The 19,660-nt window shown below is 40.1% G+C and overlaps 2 protein-coding genes across 2 annotated transcripts in view; one reads left to right on the plus strand and one right to left on the minus strand.

Moving 5' to 3' along the window:
• Positions 1-4,372, minus strand: part of LOC137125649 (genetic suppressor element 1-like) — a 32,691-nt gene extending 28,319 nt beyond the window's left edge. The window contains exon 1 of the mRNA XM_067501452.1: positions 3,768-4,372. Coding sequence (XP_067357553.1) covers positions 3,768-3,804 — 37 coding nt within the window. The 5' untranslated portion in view covers positions 3,805-4,372. The remainder of the gene's footprint in view (positions 1-3,767) is intronic.
• Positions 4,373-15,963: 11,591 nt separating this feature from the next.
• Positions 15,964-18,564, plus strand: LOC137125656 (F-box/LRR-repeat protein 14-like). Its single transcript, XM_067501468.1, has one exon. It carries the CDS (start codon positions 16,557-16,559, stop codon positions 17,766-17,768), a length of 1,212 nt encoding a protein of 403 aa, XP_067357569.1. The 5' UTR covers positions 15,964-16,556; the 3' UTR covers positions 17,769-18,564.
• The last annotated feature ends 1,096 nt before the right edge of the window (positions 18,565-19,660 follow it).

The raw sequence follows: 19,660 nt of genomic DNA on the forward strand, positions 1-19,660 counted from the left end.
TTTTCATCTCCTCTGTGTTATCAAGCTGTTGTCATGGTCTTTTATTCATCTCATTAATAACAGTGCCCTTGAGGTGGAGCACCGTGACCCTGTTTTCATCAGCAAACGCTAGTGAGAGCAAATACACACAGAGTTGCACACAAAGATGTAGACAGACACACCTGCACACAATTAACCGCACTAGAATCTGACAGCAGCTTCCTTTAAGGCAGCTCCCTTCTCAGTTCTATGCATGACTACACAAAGTCTTCCACGCACATTCACAGAATAGATATTGCCAGGAATAACTCACATGTGTGTACCAGCAGATTCTCCACCCACTAAAACACATATATAGTGTATAAGTACACATATTTTATGTCCTGTGTTAAAGAAAGACTCAGAAGCCGAGATTGAATTCTGGCTCCAGCACAGAACATCACACACAAGGCAGAGCCCACCTGGTATCGCAAAAACAAAAACTAAAATAAAAATGAAATTAATAAAATTTAAATCAGGGAGGTAGGAAAGGAAAGGGAAGCAAGAGAAGATCAGAAGTCAGGCACATGAAAGAGGTGGTCACATTTTAGACTGTCTGCACCACTAAACAAACAGAAATTAGTAACAGAAATTAGTCTTGAGCCATGTGTTAATTCTTTTGTTTTTATCTAATTTCTATCATGGATTATTGTTCTATTTTTTGCTCAGTTCTACTTGTGGAACTCTGTAAATGAAAGACAGCCTTTCTCACAATGTTTACAATGTATTTTGTAAGACATTTCTCCTCTGCAGCTTAAAACAATATTCATTTGTATATGTAGAACTGTGCAGTTCATTGCAGGAAAGGGATTCAAAGTTAAGTTATCAAATGCCACACTCACAATACAGAAGCCTGATGCTGAGTATGTGTGTGTGTTTGTACTTTTATGTGACATCTGCCATAAATCACAAGCCACAGTGTCCTTGTAGCTCTAACACATATCATGGAAATCAATGCAGAGGTCAAGTCGAACTGAGCTACCCAGCCCCCGAAAATACCACAGCAGCCAATAAATGTGACAGGCTAATACACACATCAACAATCCCGGCTTTCTCACCCTATTGACTCACTGGGGATAATATGTGTGCGTGTGCATGTGAGTGATTGCATACATGGACAGAAACCAAATGTCACAGAGCGTGCGCCCATTCTTCATGTAGACATTTGAGCTGGGATTGACCTGGTGACATTGTAAGAGCCGGAGATGAATTATCTTCTGTTAATAGGATTAAAGGATACATGTAGTAGTATTTTCTTTTCTTGTTTTGAAAAAAATCTAATAAAAAGTATAAAACTATCAATACTATCCAGTACTTTCAAAGTCTCAAATGCTAATTCCTTTGTGCAAATAGCTCAACTCAATCCTACAGTCACTAGAGGTCCAGATATGCAGCTAAATGAAGTCCCTTAAATATAACTTATTGTTAACATTTTTAAAAGCTATAGTGCCTATAGTGATGTAGTAAAACACCAGTATTTATGACTCAGATTAAAAGGTTTATACTATCAGTTGCAACAAATAGGTTTAGAGCCTCAGAGGAGTTGAAAAGTACTGAGCGAATATCACAGCTCTATACTGTATTTAAATAGAATGGTTTTGTTTATTTCATGAATTGCAAACTCCCAGCAGCCTTGATGCTCCTTCTCCTGGGAATGCATTTTGATAAAAAACAAAACACAAAAAATACTTCTGAAAAGACATTTGGATAGCGATCAACTGACAAGTCACTGAGGGAAAACAGTGAACTGCTGTGTAGCATATATTACCAGGGGGTCTGGAGTGTGGGAGATAGCAAAATGCCACTTTCTTTTCCTTATGATACCATGTTAAGGTCACGGTGTGCTCTGGGTAACAACGCGTGAATGTAGCAAAGACACACATCTACTCTGACTCTCCCTCATGCCTTCTATCACACATGTTTTTTCCTTATGCTGTAGATGGTTTTCATGAAATATTTCCACGTAGATAATGTGTGTCATTAACCTGATTTTCTTTTGTTGTCTCTAATCTCCATTCCTCTCTCATCCTTACTCTGCTTCACTCCTTCTACCCTGACTAATCACACAATAATCACTTCACGTTGCACTCAAAAACACACACACACACACACAGCCTTTATCCCTCACCCCCAACATTGTCAAATGATCATTGAGAAGCAAGCGTGTGGCTGACACTGTCTCCACAGCAACGGCAGTTAGGACCAGAAGGGGGGCTGGGGCATCTTCCACCGTGTGAAGGATGATAGCATGCGCACACATGCCATGCACACACACACACACACACACACACACATACACGCACAAGCATACACACACATACACACACAAACAAAAACAGACACCCAGAATCAGCAGGTGCACACGGAGACACAGATACACACGATTATAAAGGTGCCAGCTATGACAAAAACCCATTTACACATGCACAGTCGGGTTCACACACACACACACACACACACACACTCGCCACACACACACACTTCTGCACACAGATGCTCAAAAGTACACACACATTACATAGACATTAACCAAGACCTAGGAAACTGAAAAATAAAAGATGAAAGAGTTGAGGGGAGGAGGGGGAGGGGGGAGGTTGTTGCTTCCTGGAAAGATTTTCTTCTTCTTCATTTCTTGTCCATATGCACACACAGATAGTGAACACATAATCACACAGAAATATACAAACAGTGACAAAGCACCACATTACAACTCTGATTCAATGATTTATAGAAAGCAGATGTGTAATTTAAAAACCATCATAAAACATTAACAAGGGAAAGAACACTGTTTAATCTGCCCTCCGCCCTCTAATTCCCCCTATCAGTTCGTCCCTTCCTCCCTGCCTCTCTCTCGTATCACCAGCCCCCTTCACACACACACACACACACACACACACACATTTGCTTTTTTCAGTGACATCCTGCCATTAGGCATTTTTAAAGACTTTTCTCAGGTTACCTCACACCTGCCTGCACTGACACTGGCACATCACACCACATAAAATAAACATTCAGGTTTCCTCAATAAGAGATACGTCAGTGGGTAATTGCAAAAAATCAACAACTATATTAAACGATTTCATTTTATTTCACTGCTTTAAATAATCAGTTTTATGTATGTGATATGTAAATCTATTATTGGCCAGACCAAAAATGGAAAAAAATATTTAATTTAATATTTATTTATTAAGTTAAGTTCAGCTGTGATGGAATGAAGGAATGTTTTATATTATATATTAATTAATGATAAATCATTACCAAACAACTTTTTTACTTATAAACTAACAAAACAATGTGTACACTTTAGTTTATGGGAATCATTCCAGTTATACATAAAACTTTTACAATAGTTAATTAAAATGCACCAACTAAAAGAATGCAATACATAAATATCAGTGGGTCAATACAACGAGCAAGTCATATTTTCATTGAGGATATATCAGCAATAACAGTTTCTTGTCTGTCTTAAAATGGCTTAATTAGTAAAAAAAACATTATTTAACACGATGGCTGCTGTATCCATGACTATTACAAGAGCACTCTCTCTCCCTTCTTGGCACAAGACAGTAAATCAATGTGACATCACTCAAGCTATTAATTATGCCTTCAAGGAATGATTGAATCAAAGGGAAATTCACTCTCTGCAGCCATGTGACCAGCCCACAATTGGATACAGTTTTACACAATAAAGAAAACTAACACAGATCAGTCCACAGAAAACAGGAAATACTGAATAAAAGTGTTCTTACCTGGAACGTAGAAGTGTGGAGTCTTTAATCCAAACATGGTCCTGGATAACTTCTCTGCTGACTTGGAGAATAAGACGTTACAGGAGGTATGGAGGGGGTCGTCAGGGGGATCGGGCTGTGGTAGGCCAGGTTAAGGGGCTCGTTGTTAGTGTAAGTCATCAGCCGGCTCCAAGCTCCGGCTCTCTCTGTTAGGAGAGAGGTCAGCCTCTGTCTACCTCCCACTTCTTCTCTTCACAGAGATGAAGAAAAAGAGAAGAAGAGAAAGGGACAAAGAAGAGGAATAATACTCCACAAGCAAGTATCAGTGACAGTGTGCTCATGCCATCTTTTTTCCTGAGGAGGTCATCTGGGAGGGGGAGACAGAGTTAGAGGAGTGACAAAAAGAATAGAAAGAGGGAGAAAGGAGTGAGAGACAGAGAGAAAGAGAGTAGAGTCTTCAGCTGGCGTTCTCTCCGCTTTTTTAGTCCTGTGCTGTGTAATCCCTTCCTTGTTATTCATTCAGCAGCCTCTTGCTCATTTTCCTGTATAATAATCTGTTTTTCTCTGCCTCTGTTCTCTTTTCTGTCTATTCTTGTTTTATCCTTCCTCTTTTGCTTCAGTCCCACCACTGACTGGTTTGCTCAGCGAGCACAGAGGAGGAGGAGGGAGCAGGGGGGAGGGAGCAGGGGGGGGGGGAGGGAACCAGGGAGGGAGGGAGGAAAAAAGAGCAGAGGAGAATCATAAGACGGATGAGTGAGGGAGAGATAAATGAGTTTATGTGAGTGAGGCACACACGTGTCTGTGTGTGTGTGTGTGTGTTTCTGTGCATGTGTATGTGTGTGCATGTGTGTGTGTGTCTGTGTGTGCTTGTGAATAAAAGCGATAGAGAGAAAGAGAAAGAGGGTGGAAGAGAGGGTGTTGATTCAGTTCTCATTATCAGTAGATTGGACTGGTGCCTGAGTGACAGCTGATTCATCATGGGAGAGATAGTAAGGGTGAGTGAAGGGGAGGAAAAAGTGTGTCTGTGTGTGTGTATGTGTAGAGTGGTAGGGAGGGTTAAAACCTGCCCTTAAGCATCTGCTTCATTCAGATCTCCTCTTCGTCTTCTCTTTCCTCTTCTCTTCTTTTCCAGCCTCCAGTCCTGAAAATCAACAGTCTGCTTCTTTGGACCACAGACACGCAAGTGTGTACCGTGATCTGACCAGCATAACTGTATCATCCATGCACGCACACACACACACACGCACACACACACACACACATTGCCTCAAAACATGTCACAAGCTTCCATTGATTAGATAGGCCTCATATGTCTGACACATCACATTAGCTGGCCTTTCCATCAATTACTGTCCACTCTGGGCGCGCTAACGTCCCATCCCAGTTCTATCACAGCCATGTTGGAGCCAGAATCAGCTGCCCACACACACACACAAACACACACACATAGACACACACATGCATACACACACAAACCATCAAACCAAGCTGCATCACAAGGGAATGATGTGCTATTATCAGCAATTTTAAGAGGTTGTTCTGCTCTATGGTAAAATAATGTTAGTGGTGCCTTTTCAGCATGTCTTTTTGCCACGTATGGATTCAGTCTGTGTATCCACGGCAGACTGGAGGAACCTAGTTGCTCTATCACTGTCTTCATCTCCACACAGTAGCGTTTATTTCTCTCTGTCACTTCCCCTCTCACTCATCGTGCCACATAACCACGCAGAGTTTGCTTCATTGCATGGGCAAGTATGAGAATATAGAAGGGCCCAGCGTGTTACTAAAATTTAATGCTGTATTTCACTAGCTCAGTTATTTTACTCCCTTCCTATTTCCTCATCATTTCTACTCTTCCCAGCCCTTTTGTTTTAATCTCTGTTCCGTATATTTCTTTTTTGTTTTCTGCTCAGTGTGAGATGTGATGAGGAAGCGTGCCGGTGATTGACTGATCATGAGGATCTCAATGAGCTATCTATAACCCTGTCCGTCACAGCTGAATCAATGAAGAGAGACCACTGTAAGACACACTGTATAGAGTACACACATGACTATAAACACTTAACTTTGTGTAAACACACAAGTATGTAGATCAGTCATGCAAGCAGACATGAAAAACTCTTACACACAGATGCACACAACCACACAGACTGATCAGCAGCTGTGAGAGCAGTTGTGAAACATCAGCCAACCACAAACTGACAGTGGGGGAAGACTGGGGAGAAGAGATAAAGTATACTAAGGAAACAGAAAAGAGGATGGAGAGATGGGAGGGGGGGTTGAGGAGAGGGGTATGATGTTAGGGGATGGTTGTCAGAAAAAGAACAATTTTGTCACGTTTTGGCATTTAGGTTTAAATCAAACTTCAAGCTAATTTTATTTCTACTTTTCTGTACGATCACCCATAGCTGCCAGACTGCAACACATACACACAAACACTCTGTAAACACCCCTAATCTCAGGGTCAAGACAGTGAAGACCCTTTGGCTCCTGGGGGTCATACTTTACAGAGCAGGGTCGGCAAGGTCAAGAGAGAAAGTGTGTGAGTGTGTGTGTGTGTGTGTGTGTGTGTGTGTGTGTGTGTGTGTGTGTGTGTGTGTGTGTGTGTGTGTGTGTGTTTGGGGGGGGACAACAAACACGATCAATGATGATTACAGACAACAGCCAATAACAAGCAACCACCTCTGACCTCATCGCTGGGGAAACACCGTGGAATGTCACAGAGGGAGAAGTAGAACTCAATCTATCACTGAGTAGTGACGAGCGCAGAGAGATAGAAAAAAGGATGTAAAAAAGATGAGGGAAATAGTTTAGCAGTGTGGTCAATAAAATACCAACCTCATCCATCCCTTGGGACCTCCTCTGTCCTCCTGAAGGTGTTGTTCTGTCTTCAAAACAGACAACATCACAGACACAAGAGGCAGGCTCCCTCCCCGTCGCTTTCCCCTCACTTCTCCTCCCTGGCTCTTTCTCTATCATTTGCCTGTCAGATGCATGCTGTGGGAGAATAAAAGCTGACACCCCGGTCCCAGCAGCAACCAGGGGCTGCCATCAGCACTTAAACATTTTCTGTGTGCTCCATCCCTCCACTCTCCCCTGTGTCCATGCAGCACGCTAACCGCTGACAGGGAACACAGAGAAGATGACAAATAAAGGGAGAAGGATGATGGAAATATAAGAGAAAGCCATTCTTCATCTTGCTATTATTCCTGCTTTTTCCTTCCCCTCTTGTTTTCTTTATACCCCCCACATTATGGTGAGGTAACTGACCCCGACTGAGTGAGCCTCATTACACAGTCACTCTGTATCCCCTCACATATCAAAGAGGAGGGGGTATCTGCATGTGTATGCATTGACATGAGAGATAGTAAATATATTTGTCATTGCTGAAGTCACTCAGGCAGTTTAACTAAAGACATTTAAAGAGACAACAGAGGACGGACATCTTTGCAGAGAGGACAAAAAAGATTAAAAGAACAGTGAATCAGGAATGGGTGGAATGGAGGATAAAGTGGTATGAAAATGAGCGGATGGATGGTGGGGAAGCGGAGGGTGGCAGTGGGGTGGCTTGCGTTAGATCAAAGATAATTGTGAGCAGTAGTCATTATGCACGTATTGTATAGAGAAATCCAAGGAGGTTTCTTTGAACCCATCCTTCTCATCATTCTCCTCTCCCCTCTTCAGCAGCCTCTCAATGTCTTCCATACCATGGGGGATTTAATTGGACACTGATGGGCTCACTGTAACCTCAAGAGAGAGTGAAGAATTAAGCTACGCTTGCAGGGATTGTTGGGAAATAAAAATGAATACACACCATCATCAGCATTAATCTGTTATAGAAACACTAAGAAGAAGGCAGCACAGCTATAACAGGACTGTGTCTTCTCTTCCAAACTTGTGGCACAGCCTCAAACATTCAGTAATGACACCCTAAACTGCAAACTTATTGAGGTTTGGGATTCTTGAAGATTGGTTTTGGTCTGTGTGCTCTGTGTGGTACATACTGGCATATGTGTGAAGGTGTGGGTCTTCATGTGTGTGCAGGCAAATGAGGATGAAATGGGAGGCATCCCCCTCCTCTTTCCCGTCCTCCTAAGAAACCTCATTTCAGCCCCCAAGCTAAACTCTGGACTCAGGCTGTCTGGTGCCTGTCTGGCCACGAAACTATTCTAAACATACATTCATCCATGCTCACATAGACTTGTATTATCAGAATGTGGCTTGCTGAAGCCCTGACTCAGCACACACACACACATAGGCTGACATTGTCCCACCACAGCATGCAGAGCAGCATAAATCAAGACTTAACTGTTAAAATGGGCCTGAGCCACATGACTACACTGTACTTCTCTATCTATAGATCTATCTCTCTCTCTATCTATCTATTGTGGGAAGTTGCCTGTTCTTGTGACATTGGTCTTCAGTGTGTACAACAGAAAAGCGTTGCAGTGCCTGCCTTTGTTTGGCCCCGTTCTGTCTGCCCAGATGGTGATATCTACTGATTATCAGCATCTGTATCTTCTCCTCCTCTTTCATCCTGCAATTCTTCTGGGTCACTTAGGTCTGTGCCACCATCCTTTGTGTCACATCGATTATGACCCACTGGGAAACACACACATACACACTCCCAGTTGCTAACATCAGAGACCCCCGCAGGACAGTTTTGAACTTCTCCCAGCACATTTCCCTATCCTGGCCTGATCACTGAGGTAACCCCTGAACTCTGACCTGGCTCTGTGACCTCTAAACTGCGTCTGTGTCATCTGATGGTTTCTGACCTCAAAGCATCATAAATCACTAACTCCAACACAAACCCAAACACGTGTCTGAAATTTATGTATTTGTACTGAGCATTTTTACACTGGAGACGGAGGAATCGAATACTGATATCTAACTTGCTCTAGTTGCAACACATACAATCTTTCTCAATGAATTTCATGTTTGGTTCTTTGTTGTCACATTATGTTAATGGGAAGTTATGAAATACTAATAAAATATAGCTACAATAAATAGTGTAGCATTTGGTAAAGACTGATAAGGATTGCATTATTCATAAAAAATATCTGAGATTAGTTTCACAGGGACATTTTTTTGTGAGGTATCAGACACAACTATCACTGTGATTCTTATAAATGATTAAATAAATATTCTATTCTATCCTTCATCACCAAAAAGTAGAGAATGTCAGTGTTCAACCTTATTAGAGCTGTACTGGTCAATCAATAAATAGAATATTAGTCTAACAGCTGTTTTGATAAATTAACAATTATTCTAGTAATTTTTTATTTCGTAGATGCAAGTTCTCAAAAGTGACGAATTGATGCTTTTTCTTTAGATAATAGCAAACTACAGAAATAGGCATTTTTTTCTGAACAAACAACTAACTGACTATTCCAGAAAATCATTAGTTGTAGCCCTAGTCAATAGTGGTCACATTCGACCATAATTGTCTTCCTTTTTTTAGTCCTCTAATGAAAGAAATAAGATGTTGGTAATACACAAGCTTTACCATTCATAAATGCTATAGGCAATGGTTTAACTCTAACCTATTCCTATAAATATTATACTATGGAAAAAATACACAGTATTTAAAAAAGCAAGCAATGCACAAAAACAAAATGCATGAATTCAACTGGAAGTTTCAAATTTATCAACATTTCTTATTTATTGTAAATTTCAAACAGCTGTGTTAGACTGGCACTTCTTATTTTTCTGGAAATCACAGCTCTGCTGTCTGAGATATCTGGCATGCTGTTGTGTTTAATAACTCTCTTGTCAGTCAGCTGTCACTTAACACTGTTGAATTAAAACACCAAGGAGATCTTCTGTCAAGGGAAGCTATTTTTTAAAACATTTTATCAAGATAACAAATATTCAAATGTCTCATTTTGCATGACTCGTGAGGGAAATCCTGGCACTGTGCACTAAGAAACCAGATCAAGGATTATTGTGGCTCCACTGCCGGCACACACACAAACACACCGTTGCACACATGTCCACAGACACACACACACACTAAACACACAGACACATGCACATTACCTGGGGGGTCTGAGCTCCCCCTCTACAGGCCTTCACCCCACATGCTCATCTCAATTAATCACCCAACAAAACAGATGTCAGGAACAAAGGAACGATCTCCAGGCCTGTGGGGTAAAGGCAGGAGATGGAGGGAGGTGTTAGCAGGAGGAGGGAGGAAAGGGAGGAAAAGCAAAGGGAGAAATGATGGTAGAAGGAATAGGAACCAGGTGAAGGAAGTATCAGTGTATATAGAGCTGGGTAGTTCTTGTAAGCCAGGTGATTGGAGGTAGGAGGGGGCAGTTGGAGTGGGATGTGTTAGCTGTGCCTGTGTGCTCCACGGCTGGCGTTACTGTTACTGTACAATACAAGATGAAACCGTAAAAGAGTAAAAAAAAAGAAGTCACGATGTAAGAGGGGGAGAGAGCGAGAGACAGTGAGAGAGTGAGAAAACAACAAAGCCCTGGAGATGAAAGACGATCTACAAAACAATGGATCCAAAATAATGCTCTGCAGTGTGCAGAAATAGAGCAAAGATTGAAAACCTGCCAAGATAAAGACAAACCCCTGCTTTTGAACTGTCACTTCATGGCGATACTGTCAGAAAACAAATGGCAATCTTGACAGGTTTCAGCTGCTTTGAAAGAGACAGAATCATATTTTATTCACAAACGAATATTTTATGGCTTTTATAGCAAAGATCATAACCTGTTGTTAGGCACTGAATTCTTGAATCTTCTGCTAAATTATTGATGTCTACATAATGTTCAGATGGAGCAAGGGGGGTGTGGGATGGGTGTGGGATGGGTGTGGGATGGGTGTGGGATGGGTGTGGGATGGGTGTGGGATGGGTGTGGGATGTGAAAGTATTGCAAATAGGAAGGAAAGAGCAAAAGAGGGGGAAGCAAAAGAGAAGGTCGAGCTGCAGGGTGGAAGGTAACGATGAGAGAAATTAAAATCTTTACGTTATTGTAACATGTAGACTTGTTTTACATGAATCTATGATGTGTGAACATCCCAGGGAAAGCCATTTATCTGCTGGCATTATTACCACAGTTTCTTTACATCCATTCATTCGTCAACGACAGCCATCCTCTGTCTCTGTTTCAGTTCTGCCTGTGGAGTGTGGACAGTGAGAGTTACAGCTCGCATCAATAACAGGCAGATAACAGCAAAGTCTTCAGTCTTCAAGCGCTGTCTTAAATCACATCAGCCCTGGAGGGAAGCAAATGGAAAGAGGGGAGGAGATGGGGAAAGCTTAGCACACATAAAGAATGTTAAAACAACAACAGAATAGTGTTGGTAAAATAGAGACAAGTAGAGCAGTGGTGTACAGGAAATTAATTAATACACATATACTTGTGTAGCATAAAGCTCTTTGTTGAAAGGCGAGAGTTTGTGTTTTAGCGTATGTGTCACTACATGTCTTTTGAACCAATTTTTCCTGAATCTTTTTATAAAAAGATAATATTACTGAGCTGCAGGGCACGACATGGACAAGCCCTCGCCATTTACAAGCCATTTAATGTTGATCAGGTAGAAAAAAGTGGATTACTGGAGCTGTCACTATGAAAGCAACCAAACAATAAAGTTACAGGCTGGACAATCAAACAATGTGCTGAAATGCCTTTTCAGGATATTAGTAATAAAAAGACCCCATCTGAAAACAAGAAACTGAATCCTCCTTTGAGTCAAATTCTTCATCTTACAGCACTGAATATGAATGATCACAGCCTCGTTTCATTCACTCGTCTGCATTAATTCACTCCTCCTCTAGCTTTCCATCCTTTGTGCCTTCATCTTCATCTTTCCTCTCTTTTTTCTTTCTCTGTCACTCGTGTACATGCATCATCGCCTCTACACCTCAACCCACATCTTGCTCACTGCTGCTGGTTCGTTTCTCTCTCTATCTCCCTCTTTCTTGACATTATGATTCAATGGCACTTGTCCTTTCACTTCAGTGTCATGCCAACATTCAAAGGATCGATTGGCAGGGATTGTACAGACTACAATGCACACTACAGTAAACTGTGTGTGTGACATCCTCTGATCTTTGTTCAGAGGTCAGTCCCTCTTTGCTGAGAGGGTCACACGTCCTTTACAGACAGCTGTTGTCCAAAATGCATCCGTTGTCTGAAGTATAGATCAGAAAAGCCAAAGAGATTTAAAAGGCTCTGCTCTTATATAATTTTACTCACAAACACACATCGCCACATATATTATGTGCATTGCACACACTTCATAGAGATAGAAAGGCTTGTGATCTGCCATGTGACTGCATTATGAGAGTGATTCTTTCGCCTCTGTGTTCGATAATGTCTTTGCAGTAGCTGACCTTCTGAACTGTGCCTTGTGCTTAGCACCTGCTGACACCGTTCACAGAAGAGGTCAGAGGTCACCAGAGACCTCCCAGTCACGAACGCAGATGGAGCCCTAGGTGAAAAGGCAAAACACCTGTTAAACTGGAGCGTCACAATCTTGTAAGAGGCATACTCAGTTTATCACAGTGTGATAAACTGAGCAGCTCAAATCTCCTGTGAATTCTAGTGACACACTGCTCCACAGAGGCACAGACACTGTGCTCTGTTTGACATTTCACTTGAGTTCAGTCACTCAGAGAATATGCACTGTAAGAATGAGGACCGGACAAACGCCACCAACTCTGAATAAAGTGACAGGAGAGTTTCACACAGTTGTAAAACTCTCTCCTCTTTCTGTGTGTGTGTGTGTGTGTGTGTGTGTGTGTGTGTGTGTGTGTGTGTGTTTGCGTATGTGTGTGTTTGTGTGTGTGTGTGTGTGTGTGTGTGTGTGCAAAATTGTGCATATGCTAACCACAATGATGATATGTGACTCAACAGTTTTAGATGTTTGTTGAAGTTTTTTAACAGAAATCTGCATATAATTTCAATTTATAGCAACATATTTTGAGAAAACTCCATACAATTTTAGTTTTAAATATTAATATTATTTAAATATTAAATACATGTTGACTAAATGGTAAAACATATACTGCTTTCTTATACAATACTTTATAAAAAAAATCTATTTCTTCTCACGTGCCTAGTGTGTGTGGTGAGCTGTCAGTGAAGATCTGGTGAGAGTGGGCTAATTGGAGTTAATTCACCATCTGTCTGCGAGAGCAAACAGACAGGGTCATTAGCAGAGACAGGTCCAGCCACAGGGGAGGCCAAGAGGGGAATCACCATCCCTTACTTTATTTCTGCCTCTCTGCTATAGTTTATGTTATGCTATAGTTTTTTATAGTCTTTTGTCTTTATCTTTAGATTGTTTAATATTATCTTCCATGTCTAAATTGCTTCCCCTCTGTTTCCAAATCATATACTTAACAATAGTTTTTATTTTATTTATTTTTTGATGTCTGACACTTTTATATGAAAAAAAATGTTTGAAGTTGCATTAAGCTTCATTTTTCCAGATCAACACTGCCCTCTCCTGGCCGAAGGTGGGCCTTAAAATCACAAACATGAAATCTAAAATGTCTACCTACATTTGAGTGCAAAACTTTGCATCGATTTACTTTGAAATAGCAAATGAGCAAACAATGATTTTTTTCATCAACATGATATTTTATGATCATTCAACTACAGATTTTCTTTCACAGTCATAGTGACAGCTCATCAAGCATTGACAAACAAGTGAAAGGTTTTTTAGATCAAACACCTGATTTTATATATTAGAATTTACTACTTAGAGGGTTTATCAAGGGGGATTCAAACTTTTGCACGGATATAATTTGTAGTATTTCACTATGACTTTCTTTGTATACACACACCTTGATCATTTTTTGTTTCTTCTGATGATAAAAGAACATTTCTACTAGCTGATTCATGAAACATCATGTTGTTAATATATATATATATATATATATATATATATATATATATATATATATATATATATATATATATATATATATATATATATATATATATATATATATATATATATATATATATATATATATTTTTTTTTTTTTATTATTATTATTTTTTTGCCATTTTAAGATATGGGGATGCAAACTTTTCACTTTTCCTGTGTACCAGAGAGACACTGTCCCTGCCCTTCCAACTCTTCCAACTGAGCCTTTCCTTTAGGTTCAGAGAGAGACTGGGATTAGGATTAGGGGTCATCAGAGTATATAAATTATGTTGACAATCAGCAGATGCAGATGACTAAATGTGAAATACAATTATACTTATGTAGATTTACTATAGAAAACTAAAAGATTCCTAAAAAAGAAAGAACAGAAAGAGAAAACATAAGATTTGCAGACCCAGTTTAACAATAAGGCTCTTGTGAAAATTATGCTTTGCATTACATCACTAAAAGTTGATTAAAGTTCATTTCAGCTAATAAAGAATTAGAACACTGAGAAATTATGTACTGACCTCATGTCCTGTGACTAAAATCAGAGGGAAAATCTGAGGAAACAAGGACTTTATTTATAATATTTAAGTGAATCATGGGTTCAGAACCTTTGCTGGACCATGTTTCTTCTGTCCATCATACTCCCTGCAGTTCTTTAGTCTTGACTGTCTAAAAAAGTGAAGTGCCATAAATATAATGTTTTAAATTTACCAAAGGTGAATCTGAGTTGGCAATTATGAGTCATAACCAAATCGTGTACTCCCCAAAGGTTCTTGTAAAGTAACACTGTATTATTAACTCAGACCATAAAGGACTGCATGTCCACTGAGGCAAGAAGTTTGAGGATGAACTCCAACCCAGACCAACCACACAGGTTTGACTGATCTTTCTGCAATTGATAAACTGTTTCGAGAAGGAGAACGAGAAACTTGTAGTGTTCCTTGATATTTTGATCTGAGCGTGCAATTGTTCTTTCTTACACAAAGGTTATAAGTTCAGAATTTCCTTCAGTTCTCCCAGAGAACCCAAACTACTTGATCTTTGTGCCTAACCCTACCACTCTTTAATTCAAGGTTCTATTATGTGCCAAAATTTAAACAATCCTGCTGAGATTTTATGAGTTGTTAATTTATTTTGCTTATAGGCTTTGTCTCTTTTGTCATGGCCACTCTGACAGTCACTGTTAGCGTGTAAACCCGTGAAATGGTTTGTGTCAACATTCTGGACTCAGTAGCATTCTGACACATCCTGTCTCTCTTGTCTCATCAACACTATACCACTAAAAATCATTGTAAAGCACATGATCTGCATCCTCCCAGCAGCCAGAGGTGACCAGTCAGTAAATGCATTCCTGCAGACCGCAGTAAATCTGGGCTTCCTGCCAGGTCAAAAACATTCACACCAAATGAGACCTCTGAAAATGCCATCTCTAGGTTAGTACTTGATGTGTAACTATTTTGTCGTTTTATACCAGTGGTTTCCAACCCTAGGGACCATAGGGACGCTCTGTTTTCCTTGTATTTCAGGTATCCCTACCATGGTATGTTCAATCAGGAACTGGAAGATTGCTCTGTCTTCCCCGACCCCACCCTAATATAACATGGTATCTTCCAGCTTCTAAATGACTGAACATACCTGATCTAGTTGAAACTGGGCCTGGGTCTAGCAGGCTCAATTAGTAACCCATTCTTTCAGTATGCTTCGATGTTTTCTCCTTGACTTAGATTTTTGCTTGACTTGTACCTCTCTTGTAAGTCGCTTTGGATAAAAGCGTCTGCTAAATGACTAAATGTAAATGTAAGTATGTTAAACTACTGCTATTTTCATCCCAAATTTAAAAAAGGGACAAAACTCAGTGACAAATTTCTTGCACAAATGTATTACTCATTTCAAAGGGCTGATAATGTCTAAGAATAAAAGAACGAATAATAATAATAGCAGTTACTAGCTCTCCATTACTTGACAGCCATTTTTTTAACTTGTTCTTATTCTGACTATAAATTATTCTTATTACTCTTATTTCAATATTGGTGGTTAGTGTAGCAGTTTCAGGCTTTTACTGCTTCTCAGCACAAGCAAACAATAAACCCGGGTTAAATATAAAAGCAGTTTCCCTCTAGGGTTGATAACGTTTTCTTTATATAAAATAAATTACTCCGACAGAACTTAGCATTTCTCTGTTTTACTACAGCCAAAAGAAAATTGTTATTGCTGGATTTGTGTTAACCGGCATCATCATCTTGATAGTAACGATATTCATTATAGCCACTAGAGGCAGCTGGTCAGCGGTTAACTATGTTTAAGTGAAACGGAGCTGGTTTATTCTCCAGATGAGATCCGGGATGTTGCGAAGCTGCAAGAAATGAAGGTAAAGGAGCCCGGCAGTTATCACCGTCTGAGTAAACAGCGCTGTGGTTGAATGCTTCTACACCGTAAAACAACTGGGATATACTATGTAATGAGCTGAAGGGAAGAATACCGTTGTTTTTAGCGGCTTGGACGAAGAGGTTGTTCGACTTTGAAGCTCTCAAGTTTTCTCAGCTAGCTAATGCTAACACCACTTCGACGCTTGCTAACGTTAGCCTAGCTTGCTAGATAAATTGTGCGCCTGCCTTTTGAGAGTCTCCTGTGTCTTTTGTTGTTTATTTTAGAGCTGTACCTTTAGCCATTTTGTGCCATCCTTTTTTACGGTTAAGTTTATGCTGTGCCCTTACAACATGACTGGAGTTTTTTTAGATTACAGGGAAAGCTAACTGGCTACATTTCGTATGCTAACGCTAGCTGACATTAGCTAACGTTGCCGAGCCAGTCAATAACTTCAGTAGGAGAGTTTCGGCGAGCTAACCACGATAGTATTCTCGCCTGTAAACAAGCTCTACTGCCAAAAACAATCAACCTTCAGTCATGTTTGAAATGGAAACACACATATCGTGCCTTTTCCCGGAGATTTTGGCCATTATTTTTAGTTATCTGGACGTAAAAGACAAGGGAAGAGTAGCTCAAGTATGCGCGGCCTGGAGAGACGCATCCTACCACAAGTCGGTTTGGAGGGGGGTAGAAGCCAAGCTCCATCTGCGGCGAGCTAACCCCTCTCTGTTCCCGAGTCTGTTGACCAGGGGTATCAAAAAAGTCCAGATTCTCAGCCTGAGAAGAAGTCTGAGCTACGTCATTCAAGGGATGCCGCACATCGAAAGCCTTAACCTGTGTGGATGTTTCAACCTCACTGACAACGGACTGGGGCATGCCTTTGTGCAAGACATCTCATCCCTTCGGGTGCTGAACCTCAGCCTTTGTAAACAAATCACTGACTCCAGCTTGGGCAGAATTGCTCAGTACCTTAAAAATCTGGAGGTGCTGGAACTTGGAGGGTGCAGTAATATTACAAACACGGGCCTGTTGCTTATTGCTTGGGGCTTGCATAGACTCAAGAGCCTTAACCTCCGCAGCTGCAGGCATGTGTCGGATGTGGGCATCGGCCACCTGTCTGGCATGACACGCAGTGCAGCAGAAGGCTGCCTGTCTCTGGAAAAGTTAACCTTACAGGACTGCCAGAAGCTGACAGACCTTTCCCTCAAACATGTCTCCAAGGGCCTAAACAAACTTAAAGTCCTCAACCTCAGCTTCTGTGGAGGAATATCAGATGCAGGGATGATTCACCTTTCGCATATGACCCACCTGTGCAGTCTGAACTTGAGGTCATGTGACAACATCAGTGACACAGGGATAATGCATCTGGCCATGGGTTCCCTCCGGCTGTCTGGACTTGATGTCTCCTTCTGTGATAAGATTGGGGACCAGAGCCTGGCATACATTGCCCAGGGGTTGTATCAGCTGAAATCCCTTTCGCTTTGTTCCTGCCATATTAGCGATGATGGCATTAATAGGATGGTACGCCAGATGCACGAACTCAAGACACTGAATATTGGGCAGTGTGTGAGGATCACGGACAAAGGGTTGGAGTTGATAGCTGACCATCTAACCCAGCTGACAGGGATTGATCTGTATGGTTGTACTAGGATCACGAAGAGGGGTCTTGAGAGGATAACGCAGCTCCCGTGCCTTAAAGTGTTAAATCTTGGGCTGTGGCAGATGACTGAAAGTGAGAGATTGAGGTGAAAGTTCTCTAATTCTATTGTGTACAGTGCTCAGTTGTATACTGAGCGAAACGGCCTGTATCCTTTTTCACTTTTACCACGTTTACTGTGACTAAAACCAAGGAGATGAACTCAGCACCAATCACTGGAATATTGTTCACCTCTGCTGCAATACTCCACATTTGCTTTGAGTTTTGCGCTTTCTTTCGATGTGCATTGTTTATTCTTAGCCTGTGTATAGTTCTTACTATTAAGCTACCTCATCCATCAGACACAGGAGTGCCTACTATTGCTGAATACTAGATAACTCTTCATATTTTTGTAACTTACAAACTAATGGAGATTGTGATATTTAACAGAAATCTCATTGCATACTAACTGGTAGGCATTTGAAACTTTTAGCAGAAAGGCTGGAGTACCTTGGATTGAAGGTCTTTTCTTTTACTTGTATAACCAATACATTTTCTTTGTACTTTTTTTTTTTTTAACAAATGTGTACTTCAAATTGAAGTGGGTGGATCCCTTGTTCCTGTCTTGGTTTACCTATGTATAGATGGCTTCATAATACTGCAGAAGAAAGCATCAGATGTTCCAGTATTCTAATTAGGTAAAAGTTCATGAACACAACCACAATAAGGCATAATAAATAACACCTGCCAAAACTATATGCAATACCTTTTATACTGTTCATCAGTGCTTTGTGTCCAGAGAAGCTTCCAATGATAGTGTCCAAGTATTTTTAAAAAGCAGTAATTTAAGATTGTTTTATACTCATACATTAGTGGTATTTATGAATAAAGATGGGAAATATGTTTCAATTTTGTCTTATCTGTGTAAAAGGTAAACAACTCTCAATTTGTAATTACAACCCTGGTATGGATTGTATATTTTATGTCACAATTTGAAATCAGCATTTCTAAAACTTATTACACCACATTTTACTATGAGGTGCTGCGGAAGGGAAGGGAATTCGCACCCTGCAAATGTTTCTTAGAAATCTCAGATACAGTTTGAGTGTTGTTAGATAATAGGGTATTTATGCAACAAAATGTGGTTTAGGGATAATTTTGAATCTCACTGGTACTAAGAAAAACCTTAACACAAGATACACACTTGTGTCCAAGCACCTGGGACACGAGTAAATGTTTAATTTATACACTAACCAAGCAGTCTTTGAATAAGATTTAACAGTGCCTATACTAATCAGTCAAAAAATAATGCATGTTCTTCTATGGTTGTGGTGTCCTGTGCTGTGTTGTACTGATAAATGATTCAACATTTCTTCCATAGACATTTTGGGACTTCTAGGCACATTTTAAGGAAACAAACATGCAGATCAAATCCAAGTCTGTACAAGTTTTGATACTTGTGTAAATATAGACAGGCACCTTCAAGTTAGGGCATAGCTGACACTGGTCCCTGAAGAAAAAACTATACTGGAGTTAAAGAAAAATTAACATTAAGCATTAGCACAGTGGGGGTGAGTGAATAAATGTAGAATTTTAAATTCAATTACTAATATTTTTCATAGAAAATGCTCGTCCTTTAGCATGGTTTGACCATATTGACAAACGCTACTAGTTTCCAATAATAAAGCTGCAACTTAATTATTTACTTGTAAAGTAAATTGGCAAAGCTAAATACATTTAAATTATCTTCAGATTAATTTAAAAATGTGAAAAGCATTCAAAATTTTAGAAAAAGCCAAAGAGTTTAAGACCATTTTCCCATGCAAAAGAAAAACATCAAGAATCTGAGGCTCATTATTTATTTACATACATACAAAATCCAAATAACAAACATTTGATTACTCTTTTTTTTTTATACAGTTTGATTCTTAACACTTACAGATAGAAGGCAGTACATTTCTTATACAAATGCAAAAGAAAATGACCAAATGCAGTTAACTTTAAA

Source organism: Channa argus, chromosome 4, assembly GCF_033026475.1.
Source record: "Channa argus isolate prfri chromosome 4, Channa argus male v1.0, whole genome shotgun sequence".
NCBI lineage: Eukaryota > Metazoa > Chordata > Actinopteri > Anabantiformes > Channidae > Channa > Channa argus.